Below are 27,668 nucleotides of genomic sequence, written 5' to 3' on the forward strand. Positions count from 1 at the left end.
ACAATTTAAGTTTTTTAAAAAATATAATAATAATAATAGTAATAAAAAAATGTAATTTTTATTGCATACCTTATCATACTTATGCAGTCTTAATATAAAATATTAGGATAAATGGATTAAAATATATTTTGTTTTTGTTTCAAGTTGTAAACATATGTCAGAATAGAATTTTAAACCAAATTAAAGCTGGGCAACCAAGACTGAATGAGCATTTTAAAATATCAATCACTTTATCTTATGAACAATTTTATGTTACGAATAATATTAAAATTTATAATCACAGGTTAATAAAATACAACTTCAAAAACATATAAGTAGTTTATATCAAATAATTACACATTATTTCATGTGTTTAAAAAAAAAAAAAAAAGAAAAGTAAGAATTTTTTTTTAATCAATTATAGATCGATAGTAAATCTCATGTCATTTTCCAAATGTTATGAAAGTATTATTAGTTATTGAATTTTAAGTATGTATTCACAAATTTAATAGTAACATTTTACATTGACATTATATAAAAATATATACTATTATTTGAATTACAAAAGCTAGAATAAAATAATAAGACAGACAAATGTTATGATTACTCACTAGCAAACATAAGGTTCAAGTATAAATAACTAATACATATAAGAATCGTCTAGATTTTAAAAATAAATTAAAAGTACCATTTAATGTGGTAATAAACCATTAAGAATAAATAAATGTTGACGAGTCCATTGAAAGTGTCAAATAAAAATGTATATGTGTATATAATTAATATTTACGAAGAAAAAAATTTGGTCTATTAGACTTTTACAATAAATCAAGAAAAAAATTTTTAAAAAAAAAACATTATGAAAATGATAAATCATCATTTCAGTCAACATTACATTTAATTCAATGACAAAGATTGAGAGTAAAAAAATCAGTCCAGGATATATTAAAAATAAATATGAAAATGCTATATAGAAAACAGAAATAGATAAGTTGCACGCGTGCCATGTATGGTTTTTATTTTGTTTCGCGTTAAGAGAGTTGGCGTAATGCCCTCAAAAAATATGGATCAATGTGAATCTATATTCGTTTTAGTAATTTTATAAATTTTAAATTAAAATAAGAATAAAAAATAAATATTGAATCCTGGACTAAAATATTAACATAATAATTATGTACGTTTTAGACAGAACATAGAAAGTTAAGTCGGAGGAGCAACATTGATCAGTTTTTCTTGTTACGTTTCAAATAAGAATCAGCATAGTGGCCGCCAAGTCCTTGCGAGTGTTGGCCAATATACATGCCTTCAGGACTAAGTTCAGGCGACGGAGGAATGCCTCTTTTTTGACCACGGGACACTTCTTGTTGACCGGGCAATGGAGATGTGGCCGTAGTAGGCGTCCAGATATTTGGAGCCAATGGAGAATACAAAGACTGTGGTGACGGAGTAGAAGAGATGCTTTGCATAGAAGACCATGTGGATGACGGTGAGTAACTTACAGCTTTTTCCGGTGCGGCAATGGGACTAGCTAGGTATGAATCAGTAGTCGAAGTCTGAGTATTTTTTGGCCAAGGTTGATCCAAATTTAGAGACAATGATGAACCAAATGGATAAGTAGGTGTAGTTGGAGTTGGTGTAGCCGGTGGAGTAGTAGTATTAACACCTCCATAAATATTAATAACAACGTTTTGTTGTTGATTAATATTATGTTGTTGTTGTTGCTGTTGAGCTATTTGCTGCCCAATTTGTTGCTGAGCTATCTGTTGAGCTAATTGCTGGCCAATACTTTGTAAATTTTGGTTTTGGTACACTTTTTGAACGGCATCAATTTGATTCAGAGTATTGTTGTTATTCGCAGTTTGTTGTACATTGTCAACGAAATTTGAATTTAGATTGGCATTTAAACCTCCAAATCCATTAGATTTTTGTGTTCCAGCCAAAATTTGAGCAGTTAACAGTTCTCTATAATAGTTAGCCACTAATGGGTTTGTCAAATCTCCATCAAACAACCCAGTAGCCAAATGAGGAGGGACTTCTCCTACAGGTGGACTAGGCAATAATCTTGTTCCAAATGTCTTAAGTGATAAACAAAAAATAAATAAGTTATTAATTTGTTAGATGAAAAGTACATTAATAGTGATGAATATTTTTTAAGACAAAAAGTAATCATACCTCTGAAGTAGCGCCCATGAAAGGTATACTAGTTGGAGAATGCAACATAGTTGGTGGTACTTTATTGTTTAATAAATGTGACCTCAGTGTTGCTATAAATATTTTTAATGAACATTATTAAAAAAAAAGTATAAGTATAAAATAATGGATTCATTTAGTTAACTTACAATCAGAAAAATCTTGAGCTTCAGGGCCCATCTGAGTTGCTTTAATTTGATTAAAAATAATGTTTTGTAAATTTTGTGCAACTATAATAAAAAACATTATTTTAAAAATAAATTACGAATCAAAAAAAGATAATTGCTTACAAATAGGATTTTGTTTTGAAAGATTCTGTAACGACTGCTCGATAACTTCTTGAGGAGGGTCTGGCAATAGTCCGCCGCATTTAGATTTACTCTATTTAAATAACAAACAATGATTCATGAAATATATATTAAATGGATAGCTAGAATATTTCACATTATTACCTGTTCGTTTAATAGTTTTAAAAACAAATTTATAGCTCTAACTCCGGGTATATAATAAGTAATGCGAATATTATGGCCTCTCAATGTGTGTCCATTCAATTCTGTTTGTGCTCGTTCGGCATCTTCAGCTGTATTATACTCGACTAGGCCCCAGTCCAACGGGCATCCATTTTTCAACGCAATCTAAACATAGCAGAACAAAGAAAAACCCATTATACCGTGAAAATAATAACAACTAAGTACAATATAGTCTGTGGTTGTGTACTAACTTGACAATACGGTGGATTAACAACTTTAGCAAATATTTTTCGGAATTCGCTCATGTCTCTGAATGATTTCGGCAAATTGTCAACGTACAAGCATTTGGAATGGAGTGAATCGTACGTGATATGACTGCCGTCCAACCAATCGCAAACAAGTGTAGAGTCATCGATTACCTTACCATCCAAACCGCATTTGGCTGTGATCGCGCACTCTTTGTTCAAATACTCGACAAATCCGTATCCCTTGCTCTCGCCGGTTTTCTCGCTGATTATCAAGAATGTCTTGCGGATCTCACCGTACATCTGCACCAGCCGGGTGAACTGGTCTTCTGTATAGCTGAACGGCAGACCGGCCACACACAAGAGCATTTCAGTGGGTGTCGGTGACACAGGTATACGTTGACCGCGAAGCATGAATTGCTTGTTGAAGTCCCACTCCTCCATTCTTAGTTCAGGATCCTCAAGTGTGACACGTGCCATGCTGCTGCCCGATGTCGTACTGATGTGTATACTCTCGACCGGGAACTCAATTAAAAGTTTTCTGATTTCCTGTAATGATGAAATGTCGAGTAAAATTACAGATTTGAAAATAGTTGAACATATATGATAATAGTTATAGTTCTTAGATTATTGTTTTTAACATTTATAATAAGTCAAGAAATGTAAAACGAAGCAAAAGTTGTACGACGAACTTTAATATGAAATTAGTTACCTATTTAAAAATCGATACCAACAAAAATAAATAAATTTGAGTATTAAAAGTAATTTTGAGAAAGGCGTATTCATTATTTTGAAAATAAAATAAGTGTTATTTAAATTATATTTTTAGATGATTTATTTTGAAATAATATTTAATTGTATTAATAGTATTGCCAGCCATGTGAATTCAGTCAAATTTTAAATGTTTAAAAAATAATCATTGTTTATTGACATTTAAGAATAAACATTTGTACGAATATTTAAATCTTTACAAAATAACATATGGTGCTCTATATTTCCATGGTATAAAAATTTCAAATATTTAACACGCGAACGGGTAAACTGCACTTCCGGTGACTGTCATGCTTCACTAATTTTTTGTTCAGTGTAGTTAAACGTTACACGGGACTGACTATTTACCCTAACGCATTGATTCGTTTAGCTATGCACAAACCTAAAATATTTATTTCAAGTTTTATTCACAATGAATTTAAAAAATAAAACAATATATTATTTAACGTAGATTATATGTAAACTCCATAGAAATATTTAACATAGAAAAACGACTAAACAAAGATTATTAAAGAAGACATTTTATACTTGATAGCTCTACCACCGTATGCAATTTATCAATCTATAATTCTATACAAGTATAGAGCAATAAATAAATTATAATACATATTTATTAAACGATAGTAATTTTAAACAATTTTTTTTTAAACTACATCAATTTAAATATTCAATCGAATACGAAAAAATTTGCACCATTAACAACAAAGTGCATTTAATTAAATAATTGTTAAATAATGTTTAAAATAATTAAAAAAATAACAAAACAATTTAATCAATAACTAATAAATCTATTTTTACATTACTTTAAAAATGTTATTAAATGGAAAGTATAATAAACACTATAAGAAAAAACAAATAATCAAAAATAATAATAGCAAATATGAGAAAATAGAAAAAGAAAATATTTAAAATTATGCAAAAATAACTAGGTGAACAATGATAATGTCACTGAAAAAAATAAATATTGTATTGAACAAATTTTTCTAATAGTTCAGTGGTTAGTTTAACAAATTAAACTTCACAATCATCAATAATTAAACTATTGATTAAAAAGTTTAAAAATTTGAACATAAAATGTTACTTATGATATAAAAGAATGTGTAGTTGGAAAACAACTAAACGTTATATATATATAGAGTATTTCAAATAAAAATATATTTCCAATGTATATCATCATCAGTTAATTAAAACAAATTACAGACTACTAAAAATTTCTTATCACGATTATGGAAAATAGTGAACTCATAAATTTACAATCAAATTATATTTACTTATAAGATACATAAACGGATTTAGGAAAAACCTAAGTTCTATCGAATATTTGTGAAAACTTGCATCATATCTTAAAATTTATAAAAATGACAGACCTATGTAAATAAAATGAGTCAAGTGATTTAATGGAAATTTTATCTGCCACAGTAAATGAATATAATTAAATGGAAATATGTGCACTTTATAAAAAATATACGTGAAAAATAATTATTGTAGTAGATTTACTTACGTAAGGTAAAATTAACTTAATAACGCGTGCCAACATATTTACCACTTAGTAAAATGAATTAAGATGAAAAAAAATATTGGGATCTACTAAGTCACTATTATACGTTTTTCGAAAATTTAAAAATAAAATATATTCCTCAATTCACTCACGCAGAATCTAATAATATCATAATTTTTCATCATGAAAAATAACAAATATACTATAGGGATAAACACTCATTTCTCCTTTAATAATTTGCATAAAATTGATTGGTAATAAATATATGACAAATAGGTCAAGTTAAATATAATACGTTGGTTTAAACATTTATAATAATATTTAATTTGAGTAGTATTTTGATTATTTTTTTATTTATTTTAATTTCAGCTTGAACTTAAATGTTTGAATTATTCATAAAATCAAAGCTATATGTTTTATTTGAGCGTAATCATAAAGAGTATAAATTAGATTTCATAATATTTGATAATGAAATGAATTCGTTTTTAGTATTAAGCCTTTTACGAAAATACGTTTCTACAATTCTAGAGTCACTATCACTCAGAACGTTGAAAAAACGAAATACTTGTCTTCTATACGTCATATATAATCTAATAACGATTATTTTATGTTGTGCGGATTCCAATTACTTTGAGCTCGGGAGCAAAAACAATTTCGCATACCTAGTCAATAATATACATTTAACTGGTAATGTGCATGATAGGCTATCGAAAAAGTAATTTATTCTATAGATTTTATATTTGTAAGCCACGTTATTTATCTTTAGGGGGAAAAACGCAGAATTTTTTATTCAATTGCATCATGCCTGTATATTTCATCTTGAGTCATAAAAAATGATTAAGAAGAAGTAGAACAACTGGCGGGAATCCAATAATTATATGCCTTCTTTTTTTTTTTAAACATCTATGATTATATTTTCGTTTTTAAAAGAATAACCATAGTATAGTAGTCCAAGAAATTCGGCAATGGTAAAATTCTAGATCGGGCACCAATATTAAATAGGTAGAGGAGCACTATCGCGCTGTTAAAGGGCATAACGTATGTAATACATATGGTAGTACAGACGGTTTTTTGAGTAACAAGTATGATGGCAAAGAAATTCAGAGATAAGAATCAATAAAAAAACCAAAAAACCGTAAAAAACACATAAGCGCTTGTAAATTTAATTGGTTACGTTTGCATACAACATTTTAAAAAACAAAATTAAGGAAATGATACATATATACCGATGGTACTTGATTATTTTAATATAACTGCGTCTAATAAGATAGCCAAATCATATTTAATAGCTATACAAGAGGCAATATTAGAGAAAAAAAATTGACGAAAAAATAAATGAACAGTAATTGCCCTAATCAAACGGATTGATAAGAATGATTTAAACTCAAAAAATATATTTAAATTTCAAACCGTTGACTATCGTCGATGGCGACCAAGAATTTGATTAAAACAAAACACGAACAATGTTGTTATCATTGTGTCGACACAAAAAATAAATTATATTCACACTTCCTACTTGTGTATAAACTACTACCTACTTGTGTATATATTGTAACGAATATTATTAAAGTATCTATAATACAGAGACTCATGATGTAACATCCAAACAGGTTAACGGTAGCATCAAAACACAAACAATGTAAAAGAATCAAATATTAAACTAATTTTTACCATACCTGGACAACGATAAGTTTGAATATAATGCTATTTAAACTCCGCACAATCAATAACGTTGAGCTAAATAATGTCTATAAATATAATACCGGTTGATAATAATAACAAATCGAAATGAACAACGATTCTCTTTGTGAGCACGAAACAAAACTATCATTAAATTCGGACTACGCCAATTTAATTGGTTTTAAAATAAAATCGAATTGTCGAATTCATTGCTAATATTAATAAAATATTGGCTGTTGATAAAGAGAAAAAATAAAGTCAATTACAATGGATAATCAAAAATCTTTTTGACATTTATCATGGATTTATTTTATACTGTTCGAATAAAGCACTTATATATCTAACAGTATAATGACAGTCGATTAATTATTTAAGTAGACCTTTCATTTACAGAACACGAATAAAATACATAAAGGTTAAAAACAAAATAAAAAATGATAATAGATAGTAATTTTTAACCTTTAATAAACCGAAGTTAAATGATTTTAATTAAAATTCGTGGTTAGTACTTATTTATGGTTTTATTAATGTAGATAGGCAAATAATAATTTTGATTTATATATTGTGTTGGATAGAAATATCTTCATAAAATTAATACCATATTGTGGTTTGAGCATGTCAGTTTGTAGGGTTTTTGTTTATATTGAAGTTATTGCAAATATTGGCATAACCAGTGAATAGATGAATACATTTTCTTTTTAATTTTGTATAGTGTTTACAATGTAGACTCTACACAATACATTTACAAATTATATTAAGTCCAGAACTACGTAACAGTATTTATAATACAGAAACGTTTAAAAAACTGACAAGTTTATTCCTCGATCAATTTCACGAAGAATTAATAAATACAATTTTTTTTATCAACAAAACTATTTAAAGGACTTAATATATTTTAAAATTAGTAACTAATTAACTTATATATTTAAATATTAGTCAAATTGTACTTATTTTTAATATTTACTAACTAGAGAAATACGTGTAATTCATATATATAAGTGATATAAAATCAATGTTCACCACGAATATTTTTAAATAACCCAGGAGTTATTCTTATAAATAATGTACGAACCATTGATGGGAATTATTCAATCATTCAAATATCAGTATTCGATGCTACAATACAATACGTTACAAAAATTATTCGTTTAAGTTTTCGCGTAACACAAAACGTTTAATAATAAAAGGTATAGTAGCATCGAGTATTCGAATAATTAAATTATTTAAATATATATTACATCTCAAGTACGAACATATCTGTTTAGTTTTATTTCTTCAAATAATTATGTTTTTCTGGTATGGCAAACAAAAATTAGCACATTTATGCGAAAAATAGTATACACATTAAGATTAAAGTTTAAATTTAGGAAAATCAATAAATGTGTTTTAAAATATTGTACAACCTTTACAAAAATATTTAATTTTACAAACACTTTTAGACTGAGAAAACAATTTTATAAGTCACAGAATATTTGTGTTTTTATAAAATATATTTAATTTATTATAATCGAATAATAAATTATTTTAAAGTTGATTTTCAGGAAAAATATTCTGTATATGGTGTCCTTAAATTAAAATCTCTTATTATGAACCGTGTAAATAAATCTTTAGAAATTACTTAAAACTCAACTGGCACAGACAAGTGCATTAACTCATCCAAGGACAAGTACAAGAAGCGAAAGAGAAAGAGGGAGAGAGAAAGAGGGAAAGGAAGTAATCTTCTCGACAACAAGTCCCTAAAGAACGGTATTTTTTAAACACACGCACACCAACAGATTTTTAATTCTAACGGTTCTTCCGTCAGAATTTATTGCATGTATATAATATACAGGTTGGATACACAAACATTTTGTTACGTGTTTTAATATATGTATAAATGACGTATAAAATGTATGCTAAAGAATGTCGAGTTTAACTAAGGATGACGAGATGTGTCAAATCGATAAAAGTGTGAATTAGGATATTAAGGTGAATTAACGGTATGGCTAGATTAAAAACGTGTCCAAGGATAGGGAAATAAACACAAGGCTGGTGTTAAGATCATTGGGATATCAATTTTTAGATTTACATCAAAATATGTTGAATCTGCACACCAGACACGAATCCAATGCTGAATTATTATTTTAATAAACGTCACGGTAAATGTAGTTTAATTAAAAAAAAAAAAAAAAACAATAAGATACACACAAACACCCAATTAGAATTTGTTGCGTATGCATTAATATGCTGTAATAATAATAAAAATAACAATATTTTGTCACTTATAAAACGTCGATATTATATTTCTTATCTCGAGTACACGAAAAGAATTTAAGTCTAGGATTCAAAACTCGGGACGGATATTTTATTTTTTTATATCAATATTTTATTCAACAGTCAAAAAATATCTTAGAAAATACGAATTCATACGAAAAAATAGACTTCAATAAATTTACAAAATTAAATAAAAATATATTAGAACAGAGAATAAAAGTTAAAAATAATTCGTTTGAACATCGGTTACATAGAGAAAAAAATACTATGCGATTAATTTTATTATGTTTCCATGTGCAGATGTTCGAGTGGTTTTATTATAGAATATAGACCCTATTTTGTATTCGATATATTTTATAAGTTATGCACGGTTTAATATCGTAAGAAAGTTTCAATGTAATATTTGAAAACGTAAATATATCTAGTATTTGAGTAAAAAAATAAATTGTTAATTAGAGTGTACAAGGAGCTATTGAATTTTCTTTTTTATTTAGTTAACAAATGTATATATATATATGTATAAAGAGTTAACAAAATAGTAGAAAACTAACGCTGTGAAAAAACACACGTTCCACTTATTGAATGTTAAATAATACCTTGAGAACTTAACACGTTTTCAAAACGAAGGCGCCATAAACCAAAAAAAAAAAAAAGTTAAATTTATAAGTACTGTTTCGATAAAATACTAATTATTTAAGCACTGATACTGCAGATAAGATAAACGAATATGACATAATGTAATATAATTTATGCATTACTTGAAACGCAAAAATAAAACTCATTTTAACCAGAAGAAACGATTTTGCATCTTTTTAGTTTATTATAAAATGCACCTGAGTTTACCATATTGAACGAATAATAATAGTTCGTTTGATATTCTAACAGTAGTAATGAGAATGGTACATAATTTTTTTTTAACTCTCGTGATGAGTCATGTACCTCTATTAATGTGATTATGTGATTACGTTTATAGATAGTAATTATAATACAGAAAAGTCAATCAAAAGTCGAACTATACTCGATAATTTTACGGCCTAAAAATTATATTAATACTACAGATTACTTATTATGACCATAGAAATCACAGCAGGTATTTATCAGTCCACTGTAGACAGCTATAGGATAAATAGGTTGCGAGCAAGAACAGGACAGCATGAGTTACAACCATTAAACATAAGGATAATATTTTTGTAATGAAAAAAAATTAAAATTTTGTTTTCAACTTTGTTTTCCAAAGGGCTAGACCCGTAAATATAAATATAAATAAATAAAATATAGGACAATAATGAAACGTAATGAGTAATTAAATTATTAACTTACAATAAAAAAAATACTATAGTTTTATTAAATTTATAAAAAATATTAAAAACAATCGTGACAAAAATAACTAAAAATAACAATGAAAGAAAAATGTACGGCTGAATGAGTGTATACTAAATTTTTCTCGATATTTGTGTACGAACCTCGACTGTAAGAAGTAACTTGAAGAGATGTATAAGTTATATGTCAAATCAATGGACTTTTAAAAACTATTCAAATACTATACCATAAGACATATTATAAAATACGATTCGGAGAAAAAATTGGTTAATGGAAAGAGCCGTCGGTAGGCAGAAAGGATATCGCTTAGCACAGGGTTCTCGGAGAACGCAACGTTCTCGGAGAACGCCACCAACCAAGTGCACAGAAATCCCGCGTGAAATGCATTTACGGTAATTCATTTCACTAGAAACGCACGGCGAACACGAAATGCACTTTTTTTGCTGAAACACGGGTTAAAAATTATTCCCACGAACTCGAACACGTATTTCCAGTAAAGTTCTCCGCACAAATAGGTACATTGTTTTACAACGAAAAATATTCAATGTTCAAGTATTATCTCATTGCAACGAATATGATACCGCGTAAATAATAATAATATAGTCTCGTCCATATTAAAGACATAAAATCATTCAATTTCATTCAAACGGCATATTAGCAGTACTCAAACACCAATTGACGCGTCAATTCCGGTGGTGAAACAGAAAACTATTCAGTCGTTTCGGTTTTGTATGCATATATGTTGACTACAAATCTATAAGGGTTCTAACCTATTTTGCAGACTCCTCGTATATCATTGACTCCGGGTGTTCGACAACAGAATCAACAAAAAGTAATAAAATTACGTTTCTCATAAAATCGTTTTTTAAAAAAAAAGCGTACGCAATAAATCGACAAAGATCTGTAATCTTTGAATAAGTTGATACATGCATCAGTTCACACAAACATTGCCATGCAAAAAAGAAAAAGCCACGATTGTATATTTATACAATGACGTGTTTAAAAATAATCTCGACGGAGACGGCTGTTGCGATAAGTTTATTGATATAAGTACATCTGATGGGCATGAACTGGATGTAATTATTATTAATGTAATTTATTTTTAGGAAAATTAATAAAAATATGAAAAAAATTACAAATACGTTACTGATCGCCAATAAATACAGGGATTATAACTAAGTATTATTGATGGTAAGAAGATAATTTAAGTTGTATCGAGTTTTTTATATTTCTATTTTAAATGCTAATAATTGAAAGATTATAACAATAGTTAAAGGCTTAAACATTTGTCTTTATTTCAAAGTGTTGCATTAAAACGTGGGATTGTAGATCTAGAAAAAAATTGTAATAAACGCATTGCTTTTAATCTTAATAGCATAATAATTAAATTAAATATGTGACTATAAAAAATATAGAAATACAAATAAAAGATTTTAAAGAATAAATAACGATCGTTAGCTTATAAATATAATTGAATAGAAAAAAATACTAGTTTTTGAACAAAGATTTTGTTTATGCATTTTACAGTAGACTAACTGTTATTTTTGAAAAAAAAAACGAATAATACAATAAAAGAATACCTCAAAACCAGAGAAATATTAATAAATGTGTTTACAAATTCGACCTTCCTTTCTTCCGGTGTACTCAAATAAGCATATATATATATATATATATATATATATAAAATACATTACACAGCATTTTCTTTAATACAACAACCAGAGATAATGAAAAATAAATTGACTTAAAAATATTAAGAAAAATTTTTATAGAATAAATATTTTCTGTTTACAAATATCATAATGCTAATTCAATGGTTTTTAGATATTCCATTTTTTTTTTTTTTTTTAATAATAATTAAGGGGAAAATACACTGTAAGTCCTATTTATTAAAAATATGCAATAAACAGTATTGTAATTTACTAAAATTGTAATATATATATATATATAAGTTACATGTGTATAATTCGTCTAGAGGTCCAAAGAAACATCCAATATTGTTGATGTAACCGAATGTGTCTAAAAAAATCAACTAAACAATATATTTTTTACTACTTCGAGTTAGAGAGAGCAAAAAAATATCAAGACAAAAGCATAATTATGGGTTCCTTGCTTTACAAGGCTAAATTGTAGAAGAGAATGAGCGTAAAAAATTAGTCTGATTTGAAAGATATGATTTTCGAGCGTTTGATAGTTCAGAAAAAACAATAGCATCTCTTAATAATGAAACGTTAATATCGCTCACAGCAATATTTTTGTGTGATATATTTATTAATTATTAATAATGGTCGCAAATGTGAGCACAGCTGACGATTGATGGCGAGTAAAAACCACGAGTGAAATTGATCGTAGAATAAAAATAAATAAGACCAACACCCAGAGGGTTGGCGAATAATTTTACTGTTGGTATGTATAACGAGTAAGAAAACTATATAGGACTCTACCCCCTCTACCCGTAGCCAGTTCAAAACACCAACACGGGTACTATTTTTTTCTGTGTTATAATAATAATAATAATAATATACAGGACGAACGTATCGTGTACACATATACATGTAGCTTAAACCACACGCATAAACGGTAGAACCGTTATTTGGCGACCACCACCGCCGCCGACATAATTCGCTCTGGGTCAACCGGCCGGCCATATAATAGTAATAATCGCGTTGTACCGAAGAAATAAGCCGACTCCTCGAATGATTTCTTTACTATATAATATTATAGTAATAATAACATAATATTATACATCGGCCGGGTTGAATGAACCAACGGTACACGGTAATAACAATAATAATATTCCAATGTAAATTTGTTATCGTGCACGTTTAATAGTAATGGAACAAATATGACATATGGATGTCATTTAGACGTTCTTTAGACCGTGATTATTTAATACATTTTTCTTTCACGCAAAATTCGCACGGTCGCAGCTGAAATACCATTAGCGACAACATCGAGTAATATAAAAAATAAAATAAAACGTACAAATATATTTAAGACACAATGGACGGCCGACCACTACCACAAATTCAACAAAAACGCGGGGCAACAAACTTCTAACGCGTAGCATTGTTGGTCGGTAGTCCGGAGGACGTGTAGTGAGTAAGAATATATCAAAAGAACAACATTTACTGGAAAAAATAAAACAGTCGTATTTTAACAGTTTTCCCACAAAGCACTTAATAAAGCACTTACGGGAATCCGTAACTTCGAAAAACATAAGCAATCTTAATATTATTGAATTGTATACATGATCGATAAAAAGCAATAAAACTTGTACTAATGAATTTTTTGAATATTTTTAATTTATGATGTTCAAAAGAACTTAAGGTTAATTATTATTTTATTAGGTTGGATTTTCTAGAAAAAAATAATAACGAAAGACAAAAAAACGATTTGATATAATATGTATTGAAGGGCTATACGATTATACGATTTGATATAATTTTATGAACTTCATTGAAAAAATATTGCGATAAAAATATATAACAAATTGTTAATAATTTGAAAATACTATACTACTCAAATCGATAAATTTATATATATCTAAAATTATCGGTAAAAGGCGAAAAAATTTAATAAACTTGTGCAATGAAAATAATGTACAATAATATATAGATATATAAAACGAAAATCATCGGAAAAATCTACTGAAAAACCAAAATTATAAATATATACTATAAAAAATAACGAATAAATATATTCACAAAACATTGTGTGTAGGACGAATATAGATTAAAAGCTGAGGATTTTTTTTTTTTTTAATGAATTGTTGGAAAACGTAATATATATATTTAACAATGAAGAAGTAAATTAATTTATCACTTTTTTATTTTTAGACACAGTAATTAATATATGACATAAAATATAATTACGTATTGATAATATCTCAGTATATTATTCGTATGAATTAAATTTTTGAACGCATAAAATATACTTTTACCTTGAAGTACTTTAAATTTTATAATTTTACTATAGTGATTTTTTTTTCGATAAATATCAAAATAAAATATTCAATAATAATATGTAGCTCTCTTGCAATAATGATTATATAATATGAAAAATAGATAATAATTTAATATTGTGTATCCAACTGAAAAATTATAAATTTAAATACGTTCCAAATTAGTCATTACGATGATTCTTGGAAGAGCTTAATTTTTATTATATTCTAAATTAACAATAGAAACTCGATATTTTTAAATCACAAGTATTATTATAACGATTTTTGCTTAACTATAGGCATTATAATTTCAACATTAAATAGTAAAATGGATATTTTATGTTATACACATGGTTGTAAATATTATCATTATAAAGTTAATAAATTTTGTAATAATTCTGTTTTGTTTTATACAATTTTATTATAATTGTTTTTTCATTGAAATTTTGCAGAATCGTGTAAACTACAAAATAACAATTGCATCAACGATTAATTATTATTTCTAAATTCGATTATTATACAAATCTACCTATACGGTAAAATATTAGGTATTAACTTTGAAAATATTTCCAGTTATTTAATAGTATAACAGACCATGAAATAATAAACATTTTTTATAAGATAACATAAATAAGCACAGCAAATCAATCATTAATTATTACCAACATTCTTATATCCTTTAAGTGTTTCAGAAAAAATAATACTTTTTAAATCCAACTTCTTTTATTACATCCACAAAAAAGTGTTTATTAAACTATCATTAATATTAGACTTAATATAATTTTGAAATGATTTTTGACATTTTAATGAAACGCACTTAAAAAGTAAATTTTTTTAAAATATCATAAACTTAAGTGATCTTTTTCATAATTATACAATAATAAAAGTTAGACCTAAGAACAGAATTTAATTGTCTGAAAAAATAAGTTCTACGAATCTGTAGCTGGATTGCGAATTTTAAAAACACGGTTAAAAGTATAAACAATTGATACAAAATTGGTATCATTGCGGCGGTCCGCACAATAAAATATAATTCTTACACTTCTGAGTTTTGCTTCCAGATATTTTTCTTTTAAACTCGATTAATTATAAATATACGAAAACAGAGTTTAATTAATACTACGTATTAATAATATTGATAAAATGTATACAAGTATAGTAATTTATTTAACGCGGAACGGTAATTTGTATTAGCGTTTAATGTATGACGATATGAGTGTATGTGACATGTATGCACCATTTAGTCTTGGCTCTGTTGTTAGTATGCTCATATTTTATAGGTCAATTTGTGCCTCGGGCAAAAGAGGCAAAGATTATTTCGGACAACCCGTGGCCTCCGTGGTAGGTCACTAGCGTACATTGACACACGCCGAGTAATTAATACAATATGATAAATACATGCGAAACCTTAGTGTACTCTGTGTAGCATATGGCATGAGAATTAGAAAAGTTATTTACTTCCAAGTTCCATTAACCTAAAAATATTGGTAGATGAATAACAAGTATCAACGACGGCTGTCCGAGAAAAAATAAACATATAGATTAATAGTAATATTGCGTACGCGTATTTGTTCTATATGGACAACTTTAACGCTCTATTGAAACTATAAAAGAAAAGAATCAATTTCGTCCACTTTATGGCATAAATAATGTGCATGGTTATGAACTTAATGAAACGAGAGACGACGTGTAGTGATTTGTATCGTTGCTAATTATGAACACGATTAAAATATTTGCTAAGTATGTATGATTTTCTTATGACACCGTAGAAAGTTACCGTAGAAGAAAAATAAAAATAATAAAAATAAATTCATTTCAATGTCAGTGTATATAATAATAATAATAATAATAATAATAATAATACATAAAACGCTTGTCTGTTTAACACTGTAGCGGTCCGTTATAAAATAGGCATTATAATAATATAGTTGTAGTAGGAAGAGTATTCGGTCGCACTATATTCTACTGAACTATAATAAAAAAACCAAAATCTAGCGTCGTAATTTAAAATAATATGCATGCGTCGCACACCGCAACGTATACACGAATGTAATAATTAATAAACAATTTTGAAAACACGGGAATAATTCTATATAGAATTTTCAACGGGTCGAACGGATTTTTTTTTTTAATCCGCGTAATAATTATGGTCAACTGTGCTGCTTATGGGAACGAAATGTTGCATATTTCTACATGTCAAACTGGTTTATCCAATACACGGAGAACCGGAAGTACAACGATTCCTCGTCGTGTATAATATCAAAATGTTGTAAAATTTAATTTTTCCTTCAAGTTAAACACGCGTAAAATACATACAAGAAAACAACATAAAGTATTACCACCTATACCATGGTCGACGGAGTGTAGTGAACGTTTTATTATTGTAATGTTTTTTTAATCATCGTTTTGGAAAGGTCGGTACACACCGAACGCAACATTTTGTCGGCGTACATGTAAAATTGCGTTTAAAAAAAAAAAAAAATAAAAATAAAAATATAATACCATGCGAACGTTATGAAGAAAATATTATGTACGTCATCGACAACCACCGTAGATATCGCATTACAACACGTCGTCATAATGGCGTGTTTCTGACAATTTGGCTTCTTTCGGAGGGGAACTTATTGAAAACGTAACAACAATACCTGAATACCAAACACAAACTATACAATTTAGATTAAATATGGATCGAATATCAGAAAACGGCAGAACAGCAGGGGGCATGCATTTGAATGCCTCGAAAAATATTTTATTTTTTTTTTTTTTGAACTACACCGCTGTTATCTCTTGCCTGTGAAATGAAACACGATTTAAAAGTAAAACTTTTCATTCTTTAATTCTACACTCGGCGAGTTTTTAATACATATCGTCCGAATAACGTACAATGTACATATTACTTAAATCGTATACAAAGACACTTCCAACTAGTTTCATAATATTCCAACCCGCATGCAATTACACGACGTCTAACTGCATGGAGCGGCGGGTGGTGCAAAAGTTATAACAATAATTATCTCACATAAATTGTTTTATTATTTATACGAATAAAACAAACGCGTGTTCAACTAATGTATTTAATGACTAAAATTAAAAAATTTCCATTGTCATCGGTGACCGACGACAGTCCGGTGCATTTCACCGGTAACCGAGATCAATCTGTATCGAACCAAAAAAAAAAAAAAACACAGGAAGAAGATTAGGTTTGACAACGTTTGATTTTATCACTCGTACGGGCTCGTAGATCCCTGTACGTGTTCCACGTCGGACCCACGGGAGATCATCCAACGTTTTCGGGCAACGGACGCGATCAGGTCGTGAAACGCAATCGTTGTCGTGAAAATAAGAGACCAAAGTGTCATGGTCGACCGCCATGGTGTGCTCCCGGTTTGACGCCGGACAGGCTTCGGATGGCGAAGAGGGTTTCGGACGGGCTTCTGCGCCGTGTCCACAGGACTTGATGAGGGCAACCAAGAGAAGGGGGAACGGCGTACAAGACCCGGTCGTCCATTACACACGTACACACGACCCCACAACAACAACTACTACTACTACTACCACTAATACTACAGTTACTACGCGCGCGCGCGCGCGCGCACGGAATACAACGACCGGCGGCGGACACGCAAGTGTAGTGCCCGTGGTACTGAACTTGGTGGACCGGTGCCATTGACCGGCGATGGTTTCAAGGTTCCGCCGCCGTTGTTCTTCGGTCGCCGGCACAGCAACAGCGGCTACCCGCCGCCGGGTTCTCCTCCTCCTGCTCCTCCTCCTCTTCCTCCTTCATCTTCTGCGTAGCATCGACAGCGATCACCACAAGAGTGTAGTAACCGGCTGTGTATGCGCGCGTGTGTCTGTGCGGCGTGTTTTTTATTTTATTTTATTATTTTTTTTTTCGACGGTAGCGACGGCTTGCCTGCCGGTCGTCGTCGTTTTTCAACCGAGTGGTTACGGTTCAACCGTCATCGCCGTCGATGCACCTCGAGTAATATATACGTGCGCGGGTACGTTTCGTTACACCTCAGTCGGGGCGGTACACGCTAGTTACAACAGTCGGTTGTTGTTCTTGTTGTTGCTGTTGACGCTGCTGCTCCGTTGTTGTAGCAGTACGAGGAGTAGTAGTAGTAGTAGTAGTAGTAGAAGTCGTCGTCACGGGCAACAACCAACAGGTGTAGACGTCGACGACACGATATGCACCTATTGTTGTGCGTGCAGTACACAATGATAATAGTTACAACGATAATGGTCGGCTCCTCGGGATTGTCATCGGAAGGAGAGACGACGGTTGAAAGAGATCGAAAAAAAAAAAAACAGCGTGAAAAAAATATCGATTGAAAAAAAAAAAAAAAATAACTAAAACGATTTTCACAACCTTCGCGAGGCGGATCGGCGAGGACCGCTGCCGCCGATATCGTCGCCTTCGATGTGGCCAGCTGGCCGCTGTGAAAAAAATCGCCTGCGACCCGTGGAAATGATTTATTTTGTTTTCATTTCTTCCGTTTGGCAACCACTTCACACGACCGATTATTAGGTTAGTGGCGGCACCACCACCAACAGCGACCACCACGCGCTTTATATTATTATTATTATCATCATCATACACATATTATTTATACGACTAAAACCGTTATGATTTAATAAAAATATATACTAATATGCGCGTCACTCGAGATGACGAGTGTATGTACTATAACACGGTCGGTCTTAAAAGCCACATAACCTTGTGCGATGACTAATCGGTATTTATCATTTTTATACGATTTTATATCATGTAAATAGTATTATGCACCGCGGAAATAATAATTGTTTACATCGTTAATATTCCAAAAAAGAAATAACAACATGCAAAATTCAATGAAACACAAGTAATTATAATATAACCATGTGTTTATGGAGAAACGTTTTATTCATAAAATGAATAAAGCTTTACTTTATTGCGCCATGTTTCCCAATTAACCGCGTTTACACTTTAATACAACCAATTCATTAATGATTTGCAGGCTTACTTAGATTGTTGAACGAAAAAAAAAAGCAAGCCAGATGTTTGCAAATATCAAGACAGTTAATTCCTTCTTTTGTTTTTAAATGCGAAAAGTAAATTTAAATAAGAGCACTCATATTTAAATTTGAAGAATTGCATTGATGTATTACGAACGAACAATTTAAAATATGTATAATTTCTATTAGCGTTTCATTTTCCTTCCAATATAAAATAAAATATAATTTATGTTTAATAGTAAACGAATTACGTGGAGAATTGTTAAACTAATAATAATTAAGACATTTTTTTTAATTAAGTGAATATATAACTATAAAAATAAATGTAATATTTTAGTAATACTAGATCGCGAAGCAATTTGTAAGTGCATTTTAATAACGATATAATAATAATTTTAATACATTGGCTATTTAAAATTGCATTTTACAATTATATGTGCGATTGAATAATAACCACACCAATCACATTTAAATATAGTATACGTTTTCTATTGTTTAAAATTATATTTTTATGAAATGATTGGTTTTCATAAGAACATATAACATTCATCGAAATACTAATAATAGTTTATCAAACAGTTATTTTTTGAAAAATAAAAATATAAATACTTCGAACACAAAAATTTTCTTGGAAATCGATAGCTGTGATTTTAAATAATCATAACTATTCAATATTATTCGCATATAATAATAATAAAATAGTAATTTTATAGTTCAAAAACCTCTAACAAGAGGAAATAAGTGTATTATGTATTATTCCCACACAAAAGTTTTAACGCATATCCAACAGAATAATCGTATTTTAACCTACACACATTAATGAATATAGGTTATACAAATCATCAACACTTGGGAAAAACGCGATAATGAATAGAAAACCTGTGGGTTAACTCTTCCTTTTTAGTCTTCTAAAATAACAATGGCCAACGCGGATAACATCATAAATTAATAAATTAAATAGATGCACCTGGGTCGAATAAAACGAGAACATTATACATAAACGATCTCTTATTTTTAGGAGCCATAAGTTATATTTAGCTATTAAACTATAATTATATTTAGGTTGAGAATTCGACAATTCACGCGAACTAAGTAAGAAAATTAAAAAATGTATAATAAAATATAAGAAAATATAAATTTAAATTAAACTGCCAAATATAAGTTGTGGACGCTGTACAGTACCCATAATTAAAATGTTAAGATTCATTACAAATCATAGTTAAAATATGGGTTTTAGTTGTTTTTAAATTTGAAAGCTATCATAAAATATTGCATTCAGAAAATCTCAGTTTTTAAGCATACAAGAATGTTAAATTTTCAAAAAAAAGAAACAATTGAACAAGATTTTTAAATTTTAATTTACACTAAGTTAGAATAAATAAGGTTAATCATATATTAAAATTGGATTTAAATAACTTAAATACAAAAGAAAATTAAATAATCTATAACTAAACCATCAACAAACTAAATACAACTTCAATTTTGAAATTTGATAAAAAATAAAAGTTGTGATCAAAAAATAAATAAATTTGAGTATTTGAGCTTCAGAGTACACCTACATTCTTATATAATATATACATTGTTCTGTTGTAAAACATAGTTATTTATTATTTTTTTCATATACCGGAGAATTATTAGAGCAAAATTTGCTTATATTTTAAGTTTATCAATAAAATTCATTGATTGACCACGTCGTCACCTTGAAATAGAGAACGGACTTTTAGTTTTATAAATTTGTCAAGAGCGCACAAAATTACATGCCTAAATCCTTCAAGGTCTAACTCTTCAATTTCATCCTTGTTTTTAAATAAAATATCTAGAAATCACGTTTTCAAGACACGTAATTTCTATCCCACCTTTTTTTTTTCTTTTCAGTATATTTATGTAGATACAAATAAAAATGACATTTATAAAAATGTTTAATCTTTATAGACCAATATTTATAAAATCTGAATTTATATAAGGAAGATGTTATTTTTTATAAAAATTATGTAATTGCAGTATAATTATTATTACACGGTATTTAACTGTTAACTATTGTCTATTACAGACTAATGTAATGGTTAATAAAATATATTATACAGATACCTATGTAGGTTTATTTGAAATATTTTATATGTATAAAGCGCAAATTGTATTTTGGGTCAGGGTTCATGGTTTAATATTATATTCACGTCATCATTTATCGAAATAGTAATAAAACGTTAGTTATAAGACACAAGAATACTTAACAAATTTTAGTATACATTATGTTTAAGTTACATTGATAGGTACTTATTAGTGGATATTATTCAGAAAAAAAATAATTAATACTAATTATTTAACAAAAGCCCATAATTAAAACATGAAATTCATTTGCATACAACTTTTAGTTGGTTTTAAATTTTAACTAACAAAAATCCCGGCTTAATATTTGTTCAAGATCATATTATACAAAAATACATTATACAATTAAAATAGCTTGAATAAACATTGTATACCAGTAACTTTAAAACTAATACTATTTAACTAAGAATATTATTATTACAAAAGAATGTTATATCGATCAAATCGATAATATTAATATATAGTTAATGGATATTAATTGTATGGATTTGTTATATATCATATTATAATACAAATAAAAAAAATTGGTTCACAAGTCTCGATTATTACATAAAATAATTAAATTGAATAATAAGAACGAGAAATATGACGTTTTTGCAAAATTTATTTATTTAATAAAATTGTAAATAACTCAACTAAAATATGGCTTTAAAGTGGTTAGGTTTAGAAATGTTGTGCCTAGATCAATAATGAAAACGTATGTAAATATGTTTATATATTTCAATCTATGCTTGTATCATTTTCATATCGTATCAAATAGCAAATATCGAAAATATTATATTACTAAAGCAATTTTATATTATCTTTTTATGATCGTTTTATTTACTGGCATAGATTATTACACTGTCAATATCACAGTTTTGGATTCTCATTGTTTTATGTCGCATTTAAATGCACAATACACGATATGTTTTATAATATTATATTTATAAAATCGTATACATCTTTTATACGTATAAGAAGATTTTTGATACATTAGTAAATTCTTTATGTTTAAACAGTGTGTTCCAATAAGTTCTATTAATGGATAAATAAGAACGATATTTTAAGTAAAAATTAACAATCTCAAATCGTTAAGAAAATTACAAGAATACATTTATGGTCATATGAAAAACTAAATAAATAAATAATTTATATCTAATACCTATTATTATATATATATTCAGTACAATGTTTTTTAATAAATATTAGTTTTAATATTCAATGAATTTATTAATATTAGAGTATCAGAGAAAAAAATTATACTAGTTATAATTTAACAAATTATAAAAATATTTATATGTTTATCTTGGAAAAAACTTTTAAATTTAAATGTCATAATTAAATAAATAAAAATTAAATAAAATTTAACTCTAAGCTAAAATAATTTGTAATCGGTTTCTTGTGAATTGGATAAACTACACTTAAATTCTATTTAACATACATGATTTACACGAAAAAAATAAAAATAAAACATTGAAAATGAAAAGAATATTCTAAAAGTCGATCCACACTATGCATGTTTCACGTTTCGTAGTGTTTCGTTACACTTTTCAGTTTACTGTTGTTTAATACGTTTAGTTAAAAATGAATAGTGTAGCAAAGAAGAATTATCAACTACCAAAGTAATTTATATTGTATTGGCTTCAAAACTAAAAAAAAAAAAAAAACCAAAAACACGAAGATGATGGACGACTCCACTCAATGATAATTGATACAATTAATTTACCTATATTTAATATCTAATTTCATTTATAATCCAGTGATATAAACTTCCTGTTTACAAACATATGCAATGCAAAATAACACGAAATCATGTAAAACACAACGAAACGACATGAAACAATTTTTTTGTGTCCTTTGATTTTCTCAATTTATTGATTCACTCTCAAAACAATACGAAACAATTTTCACGAAAATATTTTTCATAAAAAAGCTATAGAGATCAGTAAATGAAAACGTGAAAACACGGAACGCAAAACATGCATAGCGTGGAGCGACCTTTACACAACAAATTACGATGAGAGTAAAAAACTATTTTATAGGTTATATAATCTTCTAGTTGAATTCGAAAAAATGACTATACGAGGAAAATATAATGAATAGGAACCCAGAGATGATTAAAAAAAAAATCAACCTTAGGAATCTTAGGAATGTATTGATACTCAAAAAAAATATAAACTTCTAAAATGTAACATTCGGTAAATTATCTATACTCAATTTTTTAACTAAATATAGTATATTTATATAGTATAACTGTTATTTTGAACGTTTTAGGAAAATTCAAGTAGTATAATTATATTTTTTTTTCGTTACCTAATAATAAAACTACTAATCATAAGGGTTTCATTTTTTTTATTAATTTTCCTCTCGATTTTCCCGAACTCAAAAATTTTAGTTAATTAAACTTAACATATTTAATAGGACAGACATAAGTATTTTCTGGGTAATATTATTAAACTATAATCAACAATTCAATTATTCAATTCATACAATTATATATACCCGTAGTATTACCATATAAGTATAGTATTGTTACTATTCACAATAAATTGTCCAAGTATCACTATGCATAGTACATATAGTACTTTATAAGTACATCACGAAAATATAATAATTTAGCCAATATTATAATCATATGTATTTATTGTTCGTTTTGAAATTAATCAATTAGCAATTCATTTTTAAAACACTAAAAATGTGCATTCGACGACATTATATGAAAACAGGTTATAAGCGTATTGAATTTTTAAAAGACCAATTTTAGATAAATTAAGATAAATCTAAATGGTTTCAAAAAAAATAACTTAATAAGTATCAAATTTTAATGAAAACTACATAAACACAATCACATTTATACATTGCACAGTAATGTAAACTATCAATTATAAAATATATAATAGTTTAGTTCAAAAACAAATATACCAAAAAAGTACTTTGCCTGATCATCCAAATGAGAAAAATATACATAAAATTCAGTAAAAAACATATATCTAATCATTAAGGCTTTAAAACTATAGACTTAAATAGTCGAATATAAAAATGCAATGCATGCAACTAGTATTCACGCAAAGGAAATAAAAGTTTAATGGAATAAATACTAATAATAGTATATTTTTATTGGATATTCTATACTTAACGAATTATATAAGACCTAGGGTGGCTATTCTTAAAATATTAGGCTGAACCTACAATATCTATGAATTTATGGATTTAAAATCTAATAAAAATAATAATTTTAATTAAGTAATTTAAATAAAAACACCATTGTTATACAATAAGATTTTCCTAAAGTATACAAGTTACGAAATAAATATTAATTTAATGGAATATAGTATGGTATTAATTAGATACCAGATTGAATACGGATACACCATTGATAAAAATACGGGAGGACTCACTCCCGTTCCGGTATCGTATCCGCACCGGTTTCTGTATATCGTTATTAAAGGGATTTTTAACACATACCTCCATATATCAAATATTTAATTATCTCACCACTCTCACCCCAACTAATTTACATAATAATATTGGTATAGGGCCATCGGGGATACAACGGATATTTTTTGCAACATTTATTTCGTAAGAACGAAAATAAAAATACAATAAAATTCTAAAAAAGATATTTCACACTAACGTATTTATTATATATTATAGTACATAAATATTTTTCACTCATGATACAAAATACAAATTGTTATCGGAATTTAAAATAGTAATTGTAGTTTACTTCAGAATGGGTGCGATACACATTAAATGCTTATCAACGGATGCCGTTGTGTACCTCCAACACGTGTGTCCGTTTTAACTTGGAAAATCCTTTACGTAGCGCCGAGGGCTCGTCGAACGAGAGTCAATGATGTCAACATAATTGTTATATATGTCGGAAGCCTAGACTTACGCACATGGTTTTAAATTTAGATCAAATGGTATAATTTTTTTTTTTTATTAATGGAATTCGTTTTTGGCCGCCATAAGGGTTTAAAAATAATAAAATATTACATTCGTACAGTAGTGGGTTTACAAAATCGCATTTGGATTAAGGTCAAAAATCATCTTTTGACGTGATGACGCAGATTCGGGATAGTCGAGGCCAAATCTAAAGGTCAACGTATAGAGACCGCCTAGCGCAGACACAAAAACGTCTCCCTGGGGCATTTCCCGGTTCTATTTCCGGTGTTTATGAGATAATAATAAAAATATACCACGATTGCTTGTTTACACACGACGTTCAACGTACGCGCGAAACACGAGTTCATGGAGAAATGCGTTCGTTAAACGTAAGTTATGGAAAAAAAAAAGGTTTTTTGGCTACTCACTTCCTCGCTGACGTTTCTGGGCAAGTGCTTGACCTGGAGCTGCCTGTCCTTGTGGAATTTGATCTTGGCGTCCTGTACCTTGCGCTTGATCTTCTCCTCCGGCTCTTCTTCCCAAAACCGTTCAGTAGACGCTGTGGCTTGAAGCACCTGATGGTTGCCAGCGACCCCGACGCCTCCACCACCGCCGTTCCAAAATGCTTTCGGATCGTTGAGCTTGTACTTGAAACACGGGTGTCCGTCGCTGGCGTACACCGATTTGGCGGTTTCCGTGGTCATCGTGCCCCGTGGTGAAAATATTGCTCGACAGTGGCGGATTGTTGTTAACGGCAATACTCCGCGCTACGATGTGCGAACGACGAGCGGAAGCGAAGAAGAAAAAAATTCGAAAAACGTGCGGCCGCTAACGGTTTTTTTTTTTTTTATTATTATTATTATTATTATTATATTTTTCGCGTTCGTCTCGAACACGGATCACAGTGAATCGGTCTGAATACGGACAGGAATAACGATAATCGATATCATAAGAGGACGGGTCGACGGACGGGCACGCGGTTTTACGTTTGAAATACTGGTCGGTTTGTCGCGAAGATCGAGAACTGTACAACAACTGCGCTATACGTTAGTAGCTCGTGGTTGGCGGCGTTGCCGGTGGACGACGTACACGAGCGCCAAGACGAGTGACAATGAAATACCTGGTCGGCGGCGGTTGCCCGGCGAAGAGGAGGTAAACCGGGACGCGCACGCGCAGGAACGCGATGCATTGTGTACGCGTCGTCGTCGAATCGTCGGCCGGTGCGTGCGTGCGTGCGTGCGTGCGTGTGTACGGCTCGCGTTCACGGGCCCGCGTCCGTGTGTGCGTGCGTGCGAGCGACGCGGTCGTGCGTCCGTGTGTGCGTGCGCATGGTTATGCGGCGAACCGTCGTCGTGTTCGTGCCTGCGGCGCGCACATGTTCGGTTCTCCGCGTGGAGACGCTACATTATGCTAACCCCGCCGGTAGCGCGCAGGCGCGACCAACGAAACGTGTCCGGACGAACTGCTAATTACGAACGATTCACGTCCCCGGGGGTGGAAATGATCTCGATGATCGTTACCGCTCGACGTGCCGTACACGAAGAAAATCTTAATCACTAACGCTTCTGACCTATAATAATAATAATAATAATAATAATAATAATAGTACCTAATATTAACGGCTCTAGCAACGATTTTTGTGGTTAAATGTTTTCACGAACCAGACGTGTCAACTGGCGTTCGAGTTGTGTTCGTGAAAACTTGAAATTTTCAATTTCTTCTCGGCTCAACGCGCAGATGGAAAATTTGCGAAATCAATTGGGTTTTTCAACTTCACATTTTTTTCTTTTTCTTCACGAGAACGCCTTATGTGGAATTCATTTTTGAAATTTTACATTTGGTACTCAAAACATTGGCATTCATACTACTTAAGTAAAAACTACTAGTCAGTTTTAAAGACTATTGAAGAAATTTTTGGAAAACGGTAACCGATAAGTGTATTATCATAGACAAATTGATGTAGGTACTCAAATTCTAGTTCATCTGAATAATCGTAAATTAATAAATTAAATCATGAAGAAATTTAGTGTTACAAAAGGATAAATTTTTTCTAGATGACAATAGAAATCGTATTAAAATTAATAATTCATTGCTTAATATCAAATTACTTAGCAATTCATTTTTTTTTTTTTTTTTGTTATAAAAATATTCATATCTTATCAAAATGTCATAACAACAAAGTAACATATATTATACACAAAAATGTAATTAAAATAAATAAACAGTTATGAAATGGGTTTTGGAAAACTGATACATTTATTCTATCCAATTTCATTGTTTATAAAAAAAAAAAAAAATCGTGTAAATAAATATATTATAAACAAACTGTTTATCGTCCAGACTCTGGACTT

The 27,668-nt window shown here is 29.3% G+C and overlaps 1 protein-coding gene across 1 annotated transcript; it reads right to left on the reverse strand.

Annotated features, from left to right (window-relative positions):
* Positions 1–785: 785 nt before the first annotated feature.
* Positions 786–26,494, reverse strand: LOC112693507 (ribonucleoprotein PTB-binding 2-like). The gene is made up of 7 exons (XM_025568644.1): positions 25,746–26,494; positions 2,888–3,430; positions 2,619–2,801; positions 2,457–2,547; positions 2,316–2,396; positions 2,149–2,240; positions 786–2,051 (listed from the first exon to the last, which is right to left on the reverse strand). Exons 1-7 carry the CDS (start codon positions 26,019–26,021, stop codon positions 1,200–1,202), a joined length of 2,118 nt encoding a protein of 705 aa, XP_025424429.1. The 5' UTR covers positions 26,022–26,494; the 3' UTR covers positions 786–1,199.
* Positions 26,495–27,668: the final 1,174 nt, after the last annotated feature.

This window comes from Sipha flava, unplaced genomic scaffold (assembly GCF_003268045.1).
Source record: "Sipha flava isolate LNK unplaced genomic scaffold, YSA_version1 0_pilon_pilon, whole genome shotgun sequence".
NCBI lineage: Eukaryota > Metazoa > Arthropoda > Insecta > Hemiptera > Aphididae > Sipha > Sipha flava.